We start from the raw sequence: 20,738 nt of genomic DNA, 5'->3' as shown, positions 1-20,738 counted from the left end.
GCTTATGTATTTCTTTACATCCATTATCTCATCAACCATCCAAGCCCATGTAATAATTCCAGAGTTTAATTGATTTTTCATCTCCCATCTGTTCATAAACCAAAAGCAACAGAAATATTCCCACTGGCATTTATAGACCAGCATTATTACTACTGTAATAATAATAATAATAATAATAAATTTCATCAACAATAATGACCGAAGTAGGTATTTTCCCCTGTTACACTGCAAAGCTGTTGAATTCTCGATTCTGATTAATCAGAAGGAGCCACTAATATGAGGAAATGTTTATTTAGCATTTTGGGAAGGAGATACCAGTGTCAATATTTTGTAACAGTTAGAGGTGAAGCTGTAACTAAGCATTCAGAGCTTTGCACTTTCTCTGCAACATGACAACAGGGACTGTTTGGAGATGTTTCACAAGATTACATATAATTGACAAAGTATGACTATCCAAAAAAAAAAATAATTTTTTTTTTGGCAAATTGCTGTGGCATAAGAGGAATAAAACACTTCAGGACTTGCTGTTCTAGGAACATAATCAACTTCTGGGTGGCAATGGCTTCACACCAACCTCGTGTGTTTTGTTCTTCACATAATAGAGTTTAAATCCAGTCACAACATGTGGTTCAGTGGAAGGAGCCCAATTTATTTTAACATTCATAACATTGCCTCATAAAATGATATTGACTGGAAAGGTTTGGTTCATTTTTCCTCACAATCTTTCATTGAGTTATCAATCTCAATAACAGGACATGTAGTAACACCCACACCAGTGTGAACGCTTAACTGATATTACAGACGTCAATAACTTGGCTAAAAGCGTACACAAGCTTATTTCAGCCATCCCCATGCATAGACAACAAAGACAGGCCTGAAACATGAGACAAAGACGAGGTCAACTAAAGCACTGCGATACAATCAGAACACAAGCATGCAGCACAAAAGACCCAATTTCAACTGAATGCTAAGCCTTGGAAGTGAAAAGATGAATCAGTACAGTGGATGGGAACACACGCTATTTTACATGAAAAAATATATTTAAAAAAAAAGGGGAACAGTCTGGAAGCTACAGTGACAGAACTTAAGGTGGCTTGTTTTAAAGTTATAGGCAGAAGGTGGGGAGGTTTTTTATTTTTATTATTATTTTTTGCATTTGCATCAGTTCAGTGGTTCTATTTACTGCTGGAAGAGCCTTCACCACCTCAGAACTGTTCCAAAAAAAAAAACACAAGTCAGTGCTCTCAGAAGCCCAGGTCAAAGTTCAAAGGCGGGAAAGCAAGAAGCCTCTGGCTGGGTGAGGTCTGAGAGGAAGTGGATCGCTCCAGCCATTCCTGTAAGAGAGGAAGACACAAAGCCCTTAGTTTCAGAAGATCTGCTGGGAGGAACACCAGAGCTTTGTCTTGTCACATAATGACAAATTAAACCATATACCATAACGACACTGATATAATGATTTGGCTTTAAGGCAATAAGGAAAAATATGATTATCTAATGCTGGAAGGTGTATAAAGAAAATGGCTTAAAATATTAATATTTAATTATAATGAGCATTCTACATGCTCAGCTCTTACACTACAAACATGGCCACATGAGTGCTGCAGAACTGCAGCTGGTGTAGATAGTCATACAGACTATTATGGTTGCTAAATTACAGCATAAACATGGCTCTGTCTGTCAGTGTGAACCATCAACGGAAAGGCAGGTGAACTTCTCTCATCACACGGGTGAAAAAATCTCCGGAAATGTCCATTTTGAAGTTTGATATGAACATGTGAACAATCAGACTGTATGCTTCATCGTACATAAACTATAAAAGTAAGAAAATACCTTTGAAAAAGCACAAAACATGTGAGCCAACAAAACATTCGATGTTGCTGTTTCACTGTACTGCCGAATGTAAATAGTGCTACAGGAGATGCGAGATTTCAAAACAGAAATACGTCAAAGCCTTGAGTGCAAATAGGAAATTAGATAATTGCAGGAATGAGCAGGGTACAGGTGTTCCTATTAAAGTGGCCAGTGATTTTTTTTTTCTTCCCTTTCTGCACTAAAAATGAGCAACAAGTCAGTACACCATCCAGCACACTAAGGTAACGCTGAATAAAACCTGTCAGGGGTGTGCGCGCGCGTGTATGTGTCCCGAGGCTCATGCCTCCTGCCAGCCTCTCTGAAACTAACAAGAGGAACAGCTCCACCAATCAGAGGCCACCACTCCTCAGACTCGGGCACAGAAAAGGGTGTTACTATGGCAACAATAAGGTGAGGCAGCAGATATATGGTGCTGGATGCCAACTCAGAGTGGAGTTAGATGGCAGGCTGTCGGTTGGCCCAGACTGCCACTGTGGTTCCATGTGGACAGACTCAGAGTCATGTAGTGCCTGCTTATTAAACCCTTAACAAGGGGGAAGTGCAAACGGACAGCTTTTGAAGAAGCAATCCCAGATCCAGCATGCCTGGTGAGAAACCCTACCCACTGCTGGACACAAAAAAATATTTGTAATAATGCTTCGTGTTTAAATTTAACCCGTCATCATGACAGGTTATTTGCGAGTGTGTAATGTAGTCTGAAACTGAGAAAAATAAAATGTTCTAGTCTTCCTATTAAACAGCAAGCGCTTTTTCATTTTATATTGGCACACACTCAATTACTGACCTTTTAAAAGACTGATGTCTATGCCTCTTCCACTTCTACTCGCTCTACTCTACCAAATGAGTGCAGGAAAATGATGGTCTGTACATTCAACCCTCTCATATAAAACCGAGGATTTCATTACTGATGATGGCTTGGCATGCAGAAAGACATGAACCAGATAAAGGACAGTTTACTAAAACCGCTGTCTGGCTTTCATTTTCTCCCAATGACTAGGTCTGATTATGGATGAATTAAAAGGGAGGGCATGTTTAAGACGACAGGGAAAATGCTTCATAATGTTTTTGTAACTGGTCTTCATTAAATATATAAAAATTACAGAAGGCTATCTGGATTGAAGGAGCTTCAGTAATTATGAATTATTTCACCGACTCACTTTTTTAGAGGACAGACATTTAAGGTCAGGTGCTTTGAACATTGTCTGCGGATGATGTACATGAGACAGACAAAAACCTTTACCTTCGAAGAGGGAATACGGTCGGTCTGGAATACGGCAGCCATGTGTTCCATAGTCTAGACACCACTCTGCAAACTAAAGCGCACACACACACACACACACAGACAAGAAGGGCTAAATAACCACAATGGTGTGCGTGTGCACGTTCCTGCACGGACCACAAGCTTTCCACCACAAATGAGGCACGAAAATCCAATCAAATCAGTCAATGAAATCAATAGTAACTCATGCAACCCAATAAATTGTACTGTATATTAAAATAATGTGAAAATGTATCTCTCAACTGTGAATCACTGATCCAAGGAAGCTAATTTGATTAGCAAATACTACATTTACTCATGCGAAAGAAATATACATTTGTGTAGGTATGCAAAAGGAAAAAAGTGGAGGAAAAAAAAAAACACTTACGAGATAGCAAGAAGTCAGAAGTTTTTAAAAATATTTTTTAAAAAAAGTTTAAACATTTTATGCATTAGGAAACATTACTGGCTCTGTCACTAATAGGGTCCAACAGATATCCATGGAAAATCCACAGATGTACATTTCTAAAATAAATATTAACTTGTTTCTTTGAAATCCTCCTACTGTTCAACTCTGTGTGCCTGGAACAAGCAGATCTTGTGTATGAGCTATTACTTTATGATTCTGCGAACAAGTTTAACAACCAGAAAATGAAAGAAAGCCTACTCCTTATGGTCTCTGACAAGAATTTTAATCTGGTGTGTGGTTTATATATATGCTTGTCTATACATATATTTACCTTTCTACATGTACATAGCTTTTTGTTTTGTTTTTTGTCTACGCTTTTTTTTTTTTATCTGTTTGTACTAAGAGAGCTATATATATATAGGCGGCACAGTGGTGTAGTGGTTAGCACTGTCGCCTCACAGCAAGAAGGTCCGGGTTCGAGCCCCGTGGCCGGCGAGGGCCTTTCTGTGTGGAGTTTGCATGTTGTCCGCGTGGGTTTCCTCCGGGTGCTCCGGTTTCCCCCACAGTCCAAAGACATGCAGGTTAGGTTAACTGGTGACTCTAAATTGACCGTAGGTGCGAGTGTGAATGGTTGTCTGTGTGTCAGCACTGCGATGACCTGGCGACTTGTCCAGGATGTACCCAGTCAGCTGGGATAAGCTCCAGCTTGCCTGCGACCCTGTAGAACATAATGAGATTTTATATATATATTTTTTTTAAACCTAATTGCACATCACTGTTTCCGATTCCTACCGCCTGCTATGCTACACATAGTGCCAAGGTACAACCTGGTTAATGGTACAGCAGATTAGTGTGTGTGTGTGTGTGTGTGTGTGTGTGTGTGTATAAAATGTATAAACTTCTCCAAATCATAGACACAGAGGTATATGAAACACTGATGAAAACAAGCAAAATAAAGTTTCACAGTTAAACGTAAACATATTGGCAGAAAATAAAGGCATATGCAACACCTAAATACATTTTATACATACCAGTACGAAGAGAAAACACCACAGCTCAAAGCCAAATATTGACCAACCAGTTGCTGATCTTTTATCGAGGGTGCTACATCACAAAACTGACTCACCATATGTTATTACATTAGGCTAAAAGGTGGTAGAACGCATGACTGGGCAGCACACTGGAGCTTTTCCTTGCACAATGGCCGAGCTATGAAATTATGTTTCTACCCCTGTTACCGACTCATTTTCACCCTGCATTAAAAGTATGAAGTTAAAATTAAGACCCATGTCTTGCTTCACAGAAAAATCTTGCTTGAATAAACACCCAAATAATTGGTGCCAATCAAACTGTTTGAACAAGGTGAGGCAATTTTTGTTTCACCTTTTCAAGAACATCCGCGCTACCTCTCATTTGAGCTCTTCGTTTCAACCAAGTAAGCCAAGGCTCAGATGAAAGCTGGTGATTCATTTGTGCTGGAAAATAACTCCAGCTGTAAAAGGCTGCTGCAATGATGGGGAAAACAGTGGAGTCCATTATGCTTTCATTACTCGGCACTTTGGGTAGACTGCAGTAATTATCAGCGTTCAAACAGGAATGTGGCTTCGCACTAGAGGAGGACACACTGTATTCCTATCAGCTGCTCTGTAGTGAGAGAGAAAGAGTCAGTGTGGAGTGCAGTTCTACTGAGCTGCATCATGCATAATGTTTTAATCTGATCCTGGATCTGGCTATACACCATGTTGCCACAGTGTTGAGATGAAAACCATAAAACAAATTTGATAAATTAATAATAAATTCATTTAATAATAAATAAATAAATTTAATGTTCCAATAAATTAAATAAAATTGTGTAAAATTTTAAAGGAATATATAAACATTTAGAGGTTGCTCAATGACCTTGAAATTTAAAATTACAGACTGATAGTCATTCGCAATGTATTCTTTTAATGGCAGTATTGACACTTTATTTCAGTCAAAACAAACACATTAAGCATCTCCATGACAACCAGTGAAACAGATCAATACTAAAGAATTAGAAAAGATCTGATCTCAGTTGCACAGACAGTACTGTTAGAGGCCACTGATTAAACTATGACTGCACAATGGCTGACTTGGCGATTGCAACTAAAAGTAAATCTTCTGTGTGGATACTTGCCAGTGTGGAAAGTGAAATAACTGGAAGCAAACTGCCTTCAAAGAAGCAAGTTCTAATGCCGCTTTTCCACTACAAACGCGGCTGAGCCGTGCCGTGCTGAGTCGAGCTGAGTCGAGCTGAGCGGGGCTGTTGGAGTTGCATTTCGACTACAACCGCGCTGAACCGTGCTGGCTGGAAGTGGGTGGACACATTGGGTGGAGTTAGCAAAAGTGGGTGGACGTCACGTGATGTCGTTAAGCAGCGCAAACAGTGACATCAGTGACAGTGGCGGAACAAGTCAGAGCCGGGCCGGGGGCGGGGCAAATGACCGGGCCCTTTATGAAAGCTTATCATAACATCATTTTAGGCTACAAAATGTCCGCAACTGCGGTGTTTACCAATTTCAACACTACCGGGTGCAACTATGTTATTTAGTACATTAAGTCCTTCAAACGAACATGTAACTCAGAAACAAAAAAACATTAGGCGACATACTGTACATGGCTCATAATAAAACATCAATAGCCTACTGCGCGCATTATTTGAAGGGCATACGACGAGCCTTGCGCTCCGCGAACTCGTCCACGATGCTCTGTATGTCACTGATTCAGTGATCTTTTAAGCGGTAGTCTCACGACCCGGATAGTAAACAATAAACATGGAGGACATGGTGTCGTTAGTGTTGCTGGTCTTGGTGCTGTGGCTTGTTGTCACCGACAACGCCAACAGATACTGGCAAGAGCGTATAGATGAGGCGAGGCGCATAAGGCTTCAGAAATTCTCGTAATTCGTAATTCTTCTTCTTCCGGGTTTGCGGTGTTTACAGATCCCAGCGCGCTCGCGGGGCGTGTGTGGGCAAGTGAGGACACGCCTCCTCACCAATCAGTGCACAGGGGAGTGTCTGCTCACGCCCCCAGCCTCACTCGGCACGGTTTGGCTCGCTTCAGCCCCACTCCAAAACGGTGCGAGTTTTAGGGGCTAAGCAGGGCTGAAACGAGCTGAGTCGTGCTGGTTTTTGGTAGTCGAAACGCGAGCCGTGTCGGGCTGAAGTGAGCTGAAGCGAGCTGAAGTGAGCTGAAAAAGGGTAGTGGAAAAGGGCCATAAGTGTGTTCTTTCACCATCACAAGATCTTTAAAGACCACCATCCGGGCAAGTGCAGCAGCTACCACTGAACAAGCTTCTTTGAGTCTGATCCAGAAACGTGGGATAGCCGAGACGACTACAAGGCAACATTTACAACTGTGCAAAACCTGAAGGTTGTTAATGACACGGCAGAACGAGGTGTGGCTCTGATTGAAGAATACAATGCACCGATTACCACCAATGAAGAGCAAAAAACAGTATTTGCTTCAAATTGTCCAAAACCGCTGAGAAAAATTCCCCAATGTGAATAAAGCGACAGTGAAGCAGTGTCTGAAAATCTTAGAAAACCTGGACTTTTATGTTGCCTTGCAACTCCAGAAATCTCAATGACTTGTATATTATTCAAAATGTTCCAAATTTAGGCAAATTAGTTTTCTTTCATAACCAAACAAATCTGAAGGGTAAGAGTTTCATAATTTATATGAAAATTTACCCCCATATAAGGCCCAAGCCAGGGCTTTTCAAAGTGTGGGGCGCGCCCCCCCAGGGGGCGCCAGAGTTCTTCAGGGGGGGCGCAACGTGAGGAAAAATAAACCAGAATAAGTTACTATTGCGGACATTTAGCGAACTTCAGCTAGCCTTTACCAGAGACAAAATGGATCGATTTTTAGTACCTAAAGCTACAGTGAGTGAGGAGACAGAGTCTGGGCCAAGAAAAAAAACAGAGCCTCCAGGATGTTGCGATTTGCAACTTCAACGCAAATTCAACCAATCCCCGCGAATTCAGGGCGGTGTTGCAATTATATCCAATCACCGCAACTTTCCCGCAAATTTGACCAATCGTTGGCGTCGTCTTGAGGTGACGTCGACAAACTACCTTCCGCCTTACTTCCGTGTATACGTTCAAGAGAAGCAGCATGTGCGCAATGTTGCCAGATTGGGCGGTTTCAGGTGCATTTTGGCGGGTTTTGAACATATTTTGGGCTGGAAAACGTCAGCAGTATCTGGCAACATTGCATGATGTGCGAGTCAGTGTTTCTGTAGGCTTAAATTCTGTTACTGAAAGTGTGTTATGTTTACAGTGAAGCACTGTGTGCACTTTACATTATTTGTTTTACTTAATACAAGAAATTAATGGATGCCAACATTTTTGCCAAAATGGTATTTTATTTTCCATTGTTTGGCAGCTTCAGCATCATACTGTGAGATTCTGTTCAAATTGTTTTTTTTTTTCTTCTATGAATCCTGAGCCATTTATTTTTAGTTTATAATTATTGTTTAATTTATTCTTCAGGAGAGACTGCCTGCACACAGTACTAGTATTAATAGTTTTTTTCTTACATGAAAGCTGAGGCATTTATATTTTAAGGTAACTTCATGTTGTGCTGTGAGGTTCTATGCACTTTAACTTTTGAACCAACAGGCACATTTGGATAAGTAAAGCCTATTTTTCTGCATTTTTGTAGTCCTGGTAATCTTTTATATTGGTAAAGTTGTTTATAGGACCATTTCTCAGTGTCTTTGTTTTTTTAATCAATAGTTTTTCAGTAATAACTTAATATTTAACATATCACTCAATTTTAATCACAAAAAGAGAAAATCGCAACAATTTCTCGCAACTTTCACTTCCTCCCGCAATGTAATCGCAACAAAATCCTAAAAAACACCACAACTTTCATCGCAATTTTTTGGAAACCCCCCCGCAACATCAGACATTTTAGCCCGCAACAATCACAAAAAAGGCCCGCGGAATCCTGGGGGACTGGAAAAAGAAGGAAGTATGACCACAATTATTTAAAGTTTGGATTTTCATGGACTGGATCTGAAGATGCTCCACTGCCACAGTGTGTTGTCTGCCAAGAGGTGCTAGCTAACGATGCTATGAGATGTTTAAATTGTGTAAAACAAGATGTTTTAAAAAGCACAGATGTTTAAAATGTGAAAAAGAAAAAAAGAAAAATGTGTACAACAACCATTTTTTAAAAATATGAATGGAACATTAAGTATAGCAACAATAAAAATTGTGAGGGGGGTGCTGTTCTTTATTTGCTCTCTGAGGGGGGGCTGACTCTCCCACACTTTGAAAACCCCTGGCCCAAGCAATTATTTTACACACACACACACACACACACACACACACACACACACACACACTGTTTCAAAGAATTTGATATGATTTGAGATGTAAATATCCCAGAAACTACATAGTCTCAGCAAATGAAACTGAACAGGCTTAATGTTGAGCAATAGATTTATTCCTCAAAATTTGAATGAGAATTTCAAAAAGGTATGTGGATTCCATCAACGCTTTCACAAATGTTCAATATGCGCACCGCCTGAGACACAGACAGCCTCCCTTCTTTGAACTTTTTGTGCCGTGTCCAAATCTGCATTGCAGTTGGTGCATTTTTAGAGAATTCTCTCATAAATGCACGCTACACAGTTTTGTTCGACTGTGTTCGAGCGTACTCTAACACACAAAACGCCTTTTCTTTTCCAGTGAATGTCATTTCTATACCTAAAAAGATAAAAACAAAACAAACAAAATTTTGACTGGTTTCCACACATGCCGTTAAAATTTGAGGTCAACTGAACGAGAATTGGCCAAGTTATTAGACTGTGAAATTATATCAAATTTTTTTGAAAAAACACCCTGTGTGTGTATATTCCGAGATTATAAAGTCAAATTTACCAGAAAAAAATTCAGATTAAAAACTTACAAATTTACAAGAAACAAACATTAAGTGTGTTTGTCAAGGAACCAGATCACCTCATTTTGCAGGGTTGGATCAACACCATCATACCACAGACACCATGGCTGAGTCGAGAGTTACAGGAAATGCAGTCTTTCCTCCAAGAAAATACTGCAGCCAGGAAGCATGAGAGCTTTTAATTTGCAAATTTCTGACTTCATAACCTCTGGGAATATCCGAAGTTCTCATATAAATGTATGACTTTAGTCATGGAAATTCTGAGGAAATCCATACTCATCAGGTAATGTGCTCCAAATTAAAATAAAGGTCAACAATATGGGGTCCAGTGTAGATAAAGAACTAGTATGTATTTATAAATTACACACACAGGGTTCATCAAAATTATCTTAACACTAATGGATTATTTTTATTATTATTATTTTTCTTTAAATGGTACTGTTGCTCGCTGGTTTTTGTGTGTTGAACACAAAGGCAAACAGGTTGAGACCGTCCTGTAAATCATCTTGCACATATGATGTATGTTTTGTGAATAAATGGTTTCTACCATTTAAGTGTTAACATAATTTTGACTAACCCTATTTTATATTTTTATATACACACACATCACCGATCTGCCATAACATTAAAAACACTGACAGGTGACATGAATAACAATTATCTTGTTACAATGGCACCTGTCAAGGGGTGGGATATATTAGGCAGCAAGAGAAGTCAGTTTTCGAAGTTGATGTGTTGGAAGCAGGAAAAATAGCCTCAACGAGGCTGTAGCTCATACTGGCCAAAACACCCATCAAGTTGTAAATATGACTGGTGGTGCCACCATCTTGACAACTCTTATGCACACCCACCTAGGGAACACTGTATATGTGAGTTTGATCCAAATCCAATCAATCATGTAGGAGTAGCAGCGATTTTTGTAAATTGTGGACGGACGATGCGTGATCACATGAGCTCATCCAGCCTGGCCTGCGACTGGACAAGCTAAAAATGAGAAAGCATAAGAATATGAGCGACTGACAAGGGCCAAATTGTGAGGGGTAGATGACTGGGTCAGCGCATCTCCAAAATGACACATCTTCTGGAATGTTCCTGGTATGCGTTGGTCTGTACCCAACACAAGTGGTCCAAGGAAGGACAACCGGTGAACCGGCGACAGGGTTATGGGTGTCGAAGTTCACCGATACGCATAGAAAGTGAAAGCCAGCCCGTCTGGTCCGATCCCACAGACTGTACCAGAGACTGCTGAAAAGGTCTATGCTGGCTATGATGGAAAGGGGTCAGAACACACAGTGCATCTCAGTTTCCTGTGTATGGAGCTGCATCGCCATAGACCAGTCAGAGTGCCCATGCTGACCCTGTTCACCATCAAAAGCACCTCCAATCGGCATGTGAGCATCAGAACTGGACTACGAAGCAATGGAAGACGGTGGTGTGGTCTGATGAATCATATTTTCTTTTACATCATGTAGACAGCCAGGTGTATGTGCGTCGCTTACCTGGGGAAGAGATGGCACCAGGATGCACTATGGGAAGAAGGCAAGCTGGTGTGATGCTCTGGGCAATGTTCTGCTGGGAAACCTTGGGTTCTGGCACGCATGCGGATGTTACTTTGACATGGACTAAACATTGTTGCAGACCAAGAAAACCCCTTTGATGGCAACCCTAATGACGGTGGCCTGCTACACTGCAAAAACTGTCCAGGAATGGCGGACGTACATGACCGAGTTCAAGGTATTGACTCAGGATGACTCATAACTGCATGATTGTAGTTGATTCCTAGTAAAGTAGATTGTGAGTGTATACTGTAAAAATTTCAAATGCTCAGTGTTCAGGCTGAATTCAAGGCACTTTAAAAAAAAAAAAAAAAAAAGGTGTGCTGTGCTGCTACTTTTATGGAGCCGGACTTTCCCCATTTTCACTAAATTCAAAAGATGCCCTTTTCCCACCCCTTACAACTGCATAAATGCTCCAAGTACATACTCTTGTAATTCCTGGGAAATTAAGATTCAAAACTGTTATAAGGCTATGCTAGCGTGACCAGACGTCCCGGTTTGACAGTCCCGATTTTGAGTTGTGTGTCCCCAGTCCCGACAAAGGTCCGTCGGGACGCTGAAATGTCCCGGTTTACACCAAACACTAACAAACTGTCCCGGTTACAGCGATCATATATAGCCAACAAGATGTCAATAAAGCTTCTAGCAATTCAGCATCAATGTGCATGTGTGCACAGTCAACCTTACAATGTATCTATTTGTACAATGTTACAATACAGAGGCCGCGTTATAACGGGTTTTTTTTCGCTAGCGGCTGTCAACTACTACGCGACAATGCCGAACGGATGAGCGCTGGGCGGATATGTTCGCGTACTTCAAGAGTAGGGAGATTCCTTACAGCAATGTCAGCCAGCTTTGCCAGTTTGCCATGTACCTACCTGGCACCAATGCTCCACTTGAGCGAATATTTTCACTCATGAACAACACCTGGACTGACTAGAGGAATCGCATGACCGTACCTACTCTCAAAGCCTTGCTCGTTACCCGGGCCAATTTCAACGATACTTGCTCGCAGTTTCACAGCAGGCTCTCGGGCAATAAAGCGCTACTGGAGCAAATTCACTCATCTAAATATATGCAATAAAATGGCATCTTCTTTAGGGTGGGAGGGTGGCTGTGTTTCTGAAACATTTTTTGTTGTCCTTCATCTGTTTCATCTGTCTTTAATCTGTATCACAGATGGTCTTGACTTGTTTGATGCTGTTGTCAGCTCAGGGTTCACGTTTTCAAAATAGTTAATAGCCGACACTGGTTAAGATTAAACAGAGGGCATTTTGGGTAAAGGTTCGGAGGTGACAACGATTAGGCTCATGCGCTCGTTCCTGTTACAATGCATAGCCTATTGTTTAAAAAAAAGCTCATCGCATAAAATGTTGATGTTAATATGCAAGCAATGCATTTTCTTGGCGTTTTCACAAAGGTGAAATAAAATCAGTTGAAATTTAGGCTATTGGCCTATTCCCTATCATCACATCTGTTGTCTGATTTTCTTACTTTAACTGAATTGTGATAGAAGTACATGTAGATAAGAAAATACTTGATTATTCTCTGAAATGTATAATGAGCTTCTACAAAATGATAAAAGCACCTGTCTGAGCCATGGTTTGAGCCGGCGCATGTTTACATCAAAACGCGTGTGCGTGCACGAGTATCACGGTCACGCGCAAAGTGTCCCGGTTTTAGACTCTGGAAATCTGTTCACCTTAGGCTATGCAACCCATTTTACAACCACTGAAATCAATTTGCAAATCTGATCACTGATTAGATTCTCATCTTATCACATTTACACAGGATTACTACTGGCAGGAAAACACCACAAAAATGCCAGTTTTTCCACAGCTGGTACTCACAGGATTACCAACGCTGCACGTCAAAATGAAAGAAAAAAGAAAAAGTGCTGCAGTGTAAAGGTGTTATCTGAATTTGGAGCTGGGGAGAGAATGACTGCTCATAGATCAACTAAAATGTCACGGCTTTCTCAGAGCTGTGCTGCCTCCCTTCAGATCCTAGCAGTGGGCAGAGCAAAAAATAAATCCAGACAAAATAATTACAACACTGATCTAACAACATAAACATAAATCAGACTAAACAGCATCTGCTGAGCAGGACACCCACACAAATGATCTCTCCCACTGTGTTTTGCTGGATACCTTGCAGGCACGGTAGAGGTACTTCTGCTCCTGTGTGAGCTTGTACAGGGAGAGGAAAGCGTAGCCGTTGCCAGCGGTGCCGTGACAGATGCCGTAGCCTTTGCGCAGTAAACCTCTCTGCCAAATCACCTCACCACACTCTGCCGCATCTTTCAGATACTTCTCATCCTTAAACACCTGAGAACGAACACACACACACATATGCACACAAGAGGTGATCAGTCACAAGCAATTGTTTCTGTAGACTACTCTTAATTAAGCCCTAATTTTATTTCACACTTGGTTATTCACTCACAAATAAGGCCATGCGAGCTGAGCGGCAGCATATGTTACATGGTAGCTAGATAACTACTTTAGTCTAAGCTCTCCTTCATACCGTATTGTACTCCAAGCTGAGAATATAAAGCAGGAAATACGATACATGATGGTGGCCCTGAATCCTATGAAGCATTTACAGTTAAAATAAAATGGATGGGGGCGTCGTGGCTCAGGTGGCTAAGGCGCCATACCATAAATCCAGGGACCCGGGTTCGATTCCGACCCGAGGTCATTTCCCGATCCCTCCCCGTCTCTCTCTCCCACTCATTTCCTGTCCTGTCTCTACACCGTCCTATCCAATAAAGGTGAAAAAAGCCCCAAAAAAACTTAAATAAATAAAATAAAATGGATATTGTTTCAAAGCAGAAGCATCCAGGTGCAGATTTAGATCCCTGATAAGCAAGCCAGAGGTTACAAAGGAAATAAAAATCCTACCATCATGAAGAATGTCCCATGCTTATTTGAAATCATAAATCTTCTACAATGATCTCAAACAATAAGTGTTTTGAAAGGATTTTCAATGCGAGCATCATATTCTTTAGAATTGCAGCAGCATTTCAAACACTACATGGCCCTGTATGCAGACACCTGACCATCACACCCATATGTGCTGGTCAAACATCACGTTCCAGATTTAGTCCGCACTTTGCTCCACTACTCTGGGAAGACTTTCCACTAGATTCTGAAGTATGGCCGTGGGGATTTTTTTGCTCTTTCAGCCACAGGAGTATTCAGGCAATGATTCTGGGGAGGGAGTTCGTGCCAAACGTGCTCATTGAGGTTGAGGGTCAGTTCTCTGTACAGGACACTCAAGTTCAACACCAACCATGTTTTCATAGCTTGCTTTGTGCATGGGGACACAGTCAGGCTGGAATAAGTTTGCACCTCTTCGTTCCAGTGAAGGGAAACTGTAATGCTTCAATATACAAAAGACTTTCTATGCAATTGTGTGCTTCCAACTTTGTGGCAGAATCACATATGGGTGTGATGATCCGGTGTCCGCATACACTTGACCATAGTCTATATGCAACCAAGTAGGGATAGTAAACTTTTGCATTATATTCAGAAACCATTATGAATTATAATTAAAATTAGGCAATTTCCATTAGATGAAAAATTTAATTCAAGAATCTACCACCATTTTAAGAGGCTTGTGACTGTGGTGGGCGTAAAACTAGTCTCATATACATCCAACCCTGGCTTTCAAGAGATGGCTGACTGCTACAGCATAATTTATTAGAACTGCAGGGTTAAACATGCGACTGAGGAAATGCAGTTTCCAAATATAGCACATGCTCGATTTCCCCTAACTGCCCTTAGGCATTATCAGTTTTGTGAAAGAGAGTGAGGAGGGGGGAAAATGAACAAGCAAGCAAATGGCCCAGCCATCCATGAGAAGAGGGAAGGAAAACCACAGAAGATTTTTATATTATTGTTTATTTACTTATTTTTCTGGAGCGGGCACATATTAACTGTGAAAGTCCATTTCAGTTCAAATTCTTCTGCATTCCAGATAAGAGAAACTGTTTTACTCGAGCAACAGTAAGCTCACCATAATCGTAAAAACGAGTGTTATTTAAAGGGCATGGACAAGATCACAGAGGCACTGATGCACAGTACTGGATGCTGCTTATGTTAACCCATAACAAGCCACATATTATCAAACTCGTTTTCTGTTTGCACCGAAAACCTTGCCTCAAGATCTAACCATCGGTTTCTTGGTATAAATATGATTTATATTTACATATAGCCATACAGTGCGTTTGCTGTGCAACATTTAACCACTAGATGGCACTGTTGGATTCTTAGAGAAAGACCAGAGGGACTAAAATTCATTGAGAGGTATTTGGACTTCGTGCCCTTGTTATTAAATCAAGAGGTTTAATATTTCAGCTGTGCGAACTGAGTGCATTATTGCATTGTTGAGTCCGAATCTGTTCGCTGCTGGTCATTAATTTTCATAAATCATCCATTTTTGCAGTCAGCAATCAAATCATTCTGATTAGGTCCATGTGCCTATGACGGATGTTCATTATTACAGCCAAAAAACATCACTAACAATCTCTTACATAACCTCTAGGTGAAACAAAAAGATGCGAGGACCTGTAACCCCAGGCAGGAAGTCAGAAAATTGTTATTTACAAATTTGAATACAAAATTCATTAAGTGGCTCCATTTGAAAGAATTTAAAACCATTTCTAGAAGCTTCCTCTTGCATGTGTATCTCTCTCCAGCATGTCTGTGTGTACTAAAGAATAAACACACGCACACACACACACACACACAGCACAGTGTGTATGTGTACGGACTGGGGATCTGTTTGTAACTCACCTTATGTGCCATGATGAGCATGTGGACCACGCCCGGCGCTCCGTGGCACCAGTGCACCAGTCTGTCTGTCTCATTACTGAGGGACGATGGGTAGTTGCCCGAGCGGAACTTTTTGTGCCGCACATAATCTATACTTGGCCGGATCAACTCTGTCAGAATTTCAGGGTTAACCTTAGCTGTGGGCTACACACACACACACACACACACACACACACACACAGAAAAGAGAAACGTCTGGTGAGAAATGTTTTGGAGTGATAAAGCAGGGAGCTTTTCACTGGAAGAGAAAAAAAGAAAAAGGAAAAAAAAAATCTAACAATCTGCAATAAGACAAGTTCTTACAATCCAGTCTCATGAAGATGACGATATCAGCAGAAGAGAACCAGAACTTATTTTTTAACCATTTCCAGCATGTTGCTATTGGAAACATTATCCAGAGACGAGCATAGTGCTACAGAAAATGTACAAATATGTTTCTTCTACTAAGTGGGTGAAGAGAGTCTGATTTTGGAGGGCATTTTTATTTACTGGATTACATTTATGTAGAATTTATTAGGACTGCTTGATAATGGCTTATATGTTTAATATTGAATCCTAATTCCATAATTCATCTCTCAGTGGCCACTTTACTGGGTCCCAGTGGATCTAGAACCTGTCCCAAACACAGGGTGAATTGTCCTGCATCCAGTATGGTATGCCAGTCCATTGCAGGGCACTATGCCCATGTGCACACACCCCTATAGGCAACGTAGTATAGCCAATTCACGCACATGCATGTTATTGTTGAAGAACAACCCAAACTCCGGATCGAAGCAGGGACCCTGGAGCTGCACTAGGGTCAATAGCAAACAGTAACCTTTCCAAAGTGACTGATTCAAAGCAATTTTGAATAAACATTTGCCAACATCCTAGCTGGGGTTTGAACTCATAACCTTCTGATCATTAACCCAAAGCCTGAGCCACTACTTCACACTGAAAACGTGATTCATTGTGCAGTCTAGTACATTTACACAGGCATTTGCTGACTGAAAAACAGCTCAGTTGGAACCAAACCCCCAGCTTTTGCCCTCACTCTCCACTCCTGCTGCTTTACAGAGCCTTCACTGGTTTTGTTCTTCAGGGTTGGAAGGATGTAAAAAGGGAAAAAGCCTGGGTGTGATGGACTGCTGAAGGCTTCCTCTGAGTAAAACGGCACACTGCTGGGTGAGCAGTCGAAGGTGCGAGACGAGCAGTCAGTCTTGCTTGCACAGAGCAGCTGCGTGCCGTCTCACTGCGTTGCCAGAATGCTCTCTACACAGATGCCAGTGAAAATAGACTAGCAATGTTGGCACAGCTGCTGCAGGTTCCGCTGCGGATGGCGCTGTTGGTTACGACACACCAATTCCAACATTACTGGCACTAATCAGGAATAATTGAGCACTATCAGTAAGCTTCTCAAAATTACAGTAATTATAGTAAGGGAATTACAGTAAGCCTCTCAAAAGCATATCAGTGATGCTATCTAGTCCCCATCAACATCTGTTCAATACTGCTAATAAAGCTGCTTCTGCAAGAACACACACAAATACATGCGGTGCTTTAAAGGCTGACCGCTCCACCTTGAGACATAGTGTTCTGCCAAATGGCATACATTTGAGCTGTACAAGCAAAGAGGCTGAATTCAAACAAATCTTTCTCTCTCTCTCACACACACACACACACACACACACACACACACACACCCTGTACCATTACAAAGCTGGAACAATGCATTATTATGAGCAGTGGCGCATGTCCATCTGCGTCAGCATTACGCACAGCCCTATCGCCTTAGCAACTGTGCATGAGCTCCACCCAATCAGCTCACAGGCTGGGTGTGAGAGAGAGAGAGAGAGAGAGAGAGAGAGAGAAAGAAAGAAAATATACTTACCTTCCTCTAGTTTGACTTAGATTTATGGGATGATGTCCAAACATAATTTATGCCTTATTAATAATTCACGTCTTGCCATGGACACCATCTTAAGATGATCGGGTGGGTGATTCCGAGGTGTTGTGTGTGAACACTTGTGAACGTTACAAGTATGCTGGCTTTATTGATAAGAGGAGACCGTTCATCAGCATTTGAAATGCTGAACAAGCTGAAATTGTCCAATTAGAAAAGTAGATCAATAAACTCAGAAGTGTGTGTGTGTGTGTGTGTGTGGGGGGGGGGGGGGGGGGGGGGAGACACGACTAGCACATTTTTATAATCCTCCTGAAATTGTGCCATTAGTGTAGGGGGGCTGCCATGCCGTAGCCATAGTACCCAAAATTCCCTGCTTCACTTTATGGCCCATCTTCTCCCCTTCCACTGTTACAGCATTGAACACAACAATCCCTGTACTCGATGCCATGTTCCATTTCCGCCCATTCTTCTGACTCCCTGTAATGGTATTGGATACAGAGATGATACCGGATACCAAATATAGTGACGTCACAACTGTGCTTTAAAACCCGCGGCGGAATCGAAATTCTGTCTCTCTCTGGTGGTGGATCCCCACGTGGGAAAGAGATGTCGTTGCATCTGTGCTAAAGAGGAACAAAGAACGAGCTATTGATACCGGACCTTTAACCAAAGTTCAATGTATTTGATCTTTGCATAGTTGTAATAATAACTGAACCGGTTAGTTACTGCAGCCCACGCAGTATTTTTAAAGAGAAAAGGCGACCAGATCCTTTTTCCCTTTCGCAATGTCAACGAACTACAGATAAGATTCCTTCCAGATCATCGGACGACCGACGGGCCACCGAAGATCTTCAGCTGACGAGCTGTAAAAGCAAAAGGAACAGAACTGTTTGCTTCCTGGACCTGCGCTCCACACTGTCTTCGGATAACAGACGGCGCACTTTCAGTTGCAAGAGCGATCTCAAGTAAGGCTGGCATCTGGGCAATTGTTAGTCTTAGCTGTGGCTAGTTAATGCAAAGAGCGTTGTTTATTTGAATTCATTCATGGTTTAAATGTACGCATTTTGATTCACATGAAAGCTGTTCTTAGACCGCATGTTGTTTGATTTGCTTTGTTTACTATTCGTATTAGTCAGATCGTGCATGCGTTCTCTCTCTCGCTTTTTAACTCCCTCCATCGCACTACACCCCTCAACATTGGGATTTCAGGAGTAGCTAAGGATTGGGTAGAAGTTTGGGTTTAAGGCCTAGTTCTTTATTGCCCAACCCCCTTTAGACGGTGCCTAGCACAAAGGCTTGCACATTACATTCACATACCACACCTATCTCGCCCACGCGCACACAGCCTCGTTCCCTCACCCCCCTCCTCTTTGTCGTGCACCTGCGCACACTCTCTCTCCCTAGCTCCTCCTCATTTCGTTAGTGCGCAGCTGCGCACACGCCTACACACTCACACATACACGTGATTTCCCTCTCACATTTTAACATTCGCTCGCCCCTACACTGCAACACTTGCATATAGCCCATTACTTCTGATCACCATTAGTGCCTTGGTTATCATCATATTCACTGCTGATTTCTCATCCTGTTTACTGCTGGTTATTATTCTACTTATTACTGATTATTACTTGTATACATTGTATCACCATTTATATTGAATTATTCCTTGGCTGCTATTGTTATTATATCTGATCAGTATTAGTTTGCTAATTCATGTCAGCCATTTCAATAAATGGTACCTTTGGAGTAAACTGTGTCCTGTCTATTGCTACAACATTCACTGAGTACCAACCTCTGCCAAACAAGTATTCTAATTGCCTTCGCCCATTGGGTTGTTATATGAATGTTATAGATCTAGAGTAAACATTACATGAGAGCTACAATACTCACTAAAACTATAGCAGCATCACCACTAAGTTATTCCATTGATTTTAATAGTTTAGCTATAAACTATTAGACACTTGAATTAATGATTAATGAATTTATAAGACTGATCCCTTTTTACATGAGACTGATTCGGATAAGCCTATGGCGCACTTGCATGTGACGTCACAGCCGATCCAGATTGTGACAGACGCCATCGTGTCGGTCAAACGCCATATTCCGCCTTCTACTTCTGGTTCTACTTCTGCTTTTACTTCTACCTTTTCTTCTGGAAAACCCTACTATATACAATTCTACTACAACGGCTGCGGCTACAAGCTCTCCCTACCTGTGCACGGTTTTTATGTTTTTTGTGTGTATTTTTGCGTGTTGTTCATCTGTACCGGACTTCAATATCCACTACAACCGTATGGACTTACTGGACATTGGTTTCCAGCAGAAAATGACGGTTTGTAGCGATTTCCATCGCATGCACAACATTCCGGACGAGAAAAAAAAAAAAAAAACATTCCAGACGAGACCAGATAGCGAGACCAGCGGGGTCTCCATGGATTGTTATCGGAAGCAAAGCGAAGGAGGCAGCGCCGGGAGCCGAAGCAAAAGCGAGGCTACAGGCAGACCCGGCCTGTTGACTAAGCTCAGAAAACAGCTACTCAAGCCTCTACCTCTCCAACGCCAGATCCATGTAAACAACACGGACGATTTGGAATTACCTTATTCTATTCTATAATCGGCTGGTCAGTGCTATACTCAATACTTAAGTGACTTACCCATCCAGTGAGGATCATTTTCTTGCTTACAAGATGCCACATCTGAGTCGCTGACAAATCCTGAATTCCTGTAAAGAAAACTGTCCAGAGATTTATAAGCATGCAGTGCTTCACCACTGAACAGCGAGGGAAAGTTGATGAGGTAATGATACACGTCCGGGTATTCCACTGGCAGTTCAAAATCCGGTCGTGAAAACTCCGTCCGGAAAGCCATAAGGGTCACAAATCTGTAGGTCGTTTATTTTAGACATATATCTAGTTATCTGTTCATTAGAAAAATGAGCCGTGTAGTCCGTCGGTTGAAATTGATCCATTCTGTACACGAGTGCAGCAGT

The 20,738-nt window shown here is 41.6% G+C and overlaps 1 protein-coding gene across 2 annotated transcripts in view; it reads right to left on the bottom strand.

Annotated features, from left to right (window-relative positions):
- Positions 1-623: 623 nt before the first annotated feature.
- Positions 624-20,738, bottom strand: part of lancl2 (LanC lantibiotic synthetase component C-like 2 (bacterial)) — a 90,160-nt gene continuing 70,045 nt past the window's right edge. For both annotated transcript variants that reach the window (XM_060922462.1, XM_060922461.1), the window contains 4 exons: positions 15,826-16,008; positions 13,177-13,353; positions 3,113-3,185; positions 624-1,334 (listed from right to left, as the gene is read on the bottom strand). In XM_060922462.1, the coding sequence (XP_060778445.1) occupies positions 1,258-1,334; positions 3,113-3,185; positions 13,177-13,353; positions 15,826-16,008 (510 nt within the window). In that variant the 3' untranslated portion in view covers positions 624-1,257. The remainder of the gene's footprint in view (positions 1,335-3,112; positions 3,186-13,176; positions 13,354-15,825; positions 16,009-20,738) is intronic.

Source organism: Neoarius graeffei, chromosome 5 (genome assembly GCF_027579695.1).
Source record: "Neoarius graeffei isolate fNeoGra1 chromosome 5, fNeoGra1.pri, whole genome shotgun sequence".
Taxonomy (NCBI): domain Eukaryota; kingdom Metazoa; phylum Chordata; class Actinopteri; order Siluriformes; family Ariidae; genus Neoarius; species Neoarius graeffei.
The sequence above is the reverse complement of the archived record's forward strand: the minus strand, read 5'-3'. Positions and strand labels throughout refer to the sequence as shown.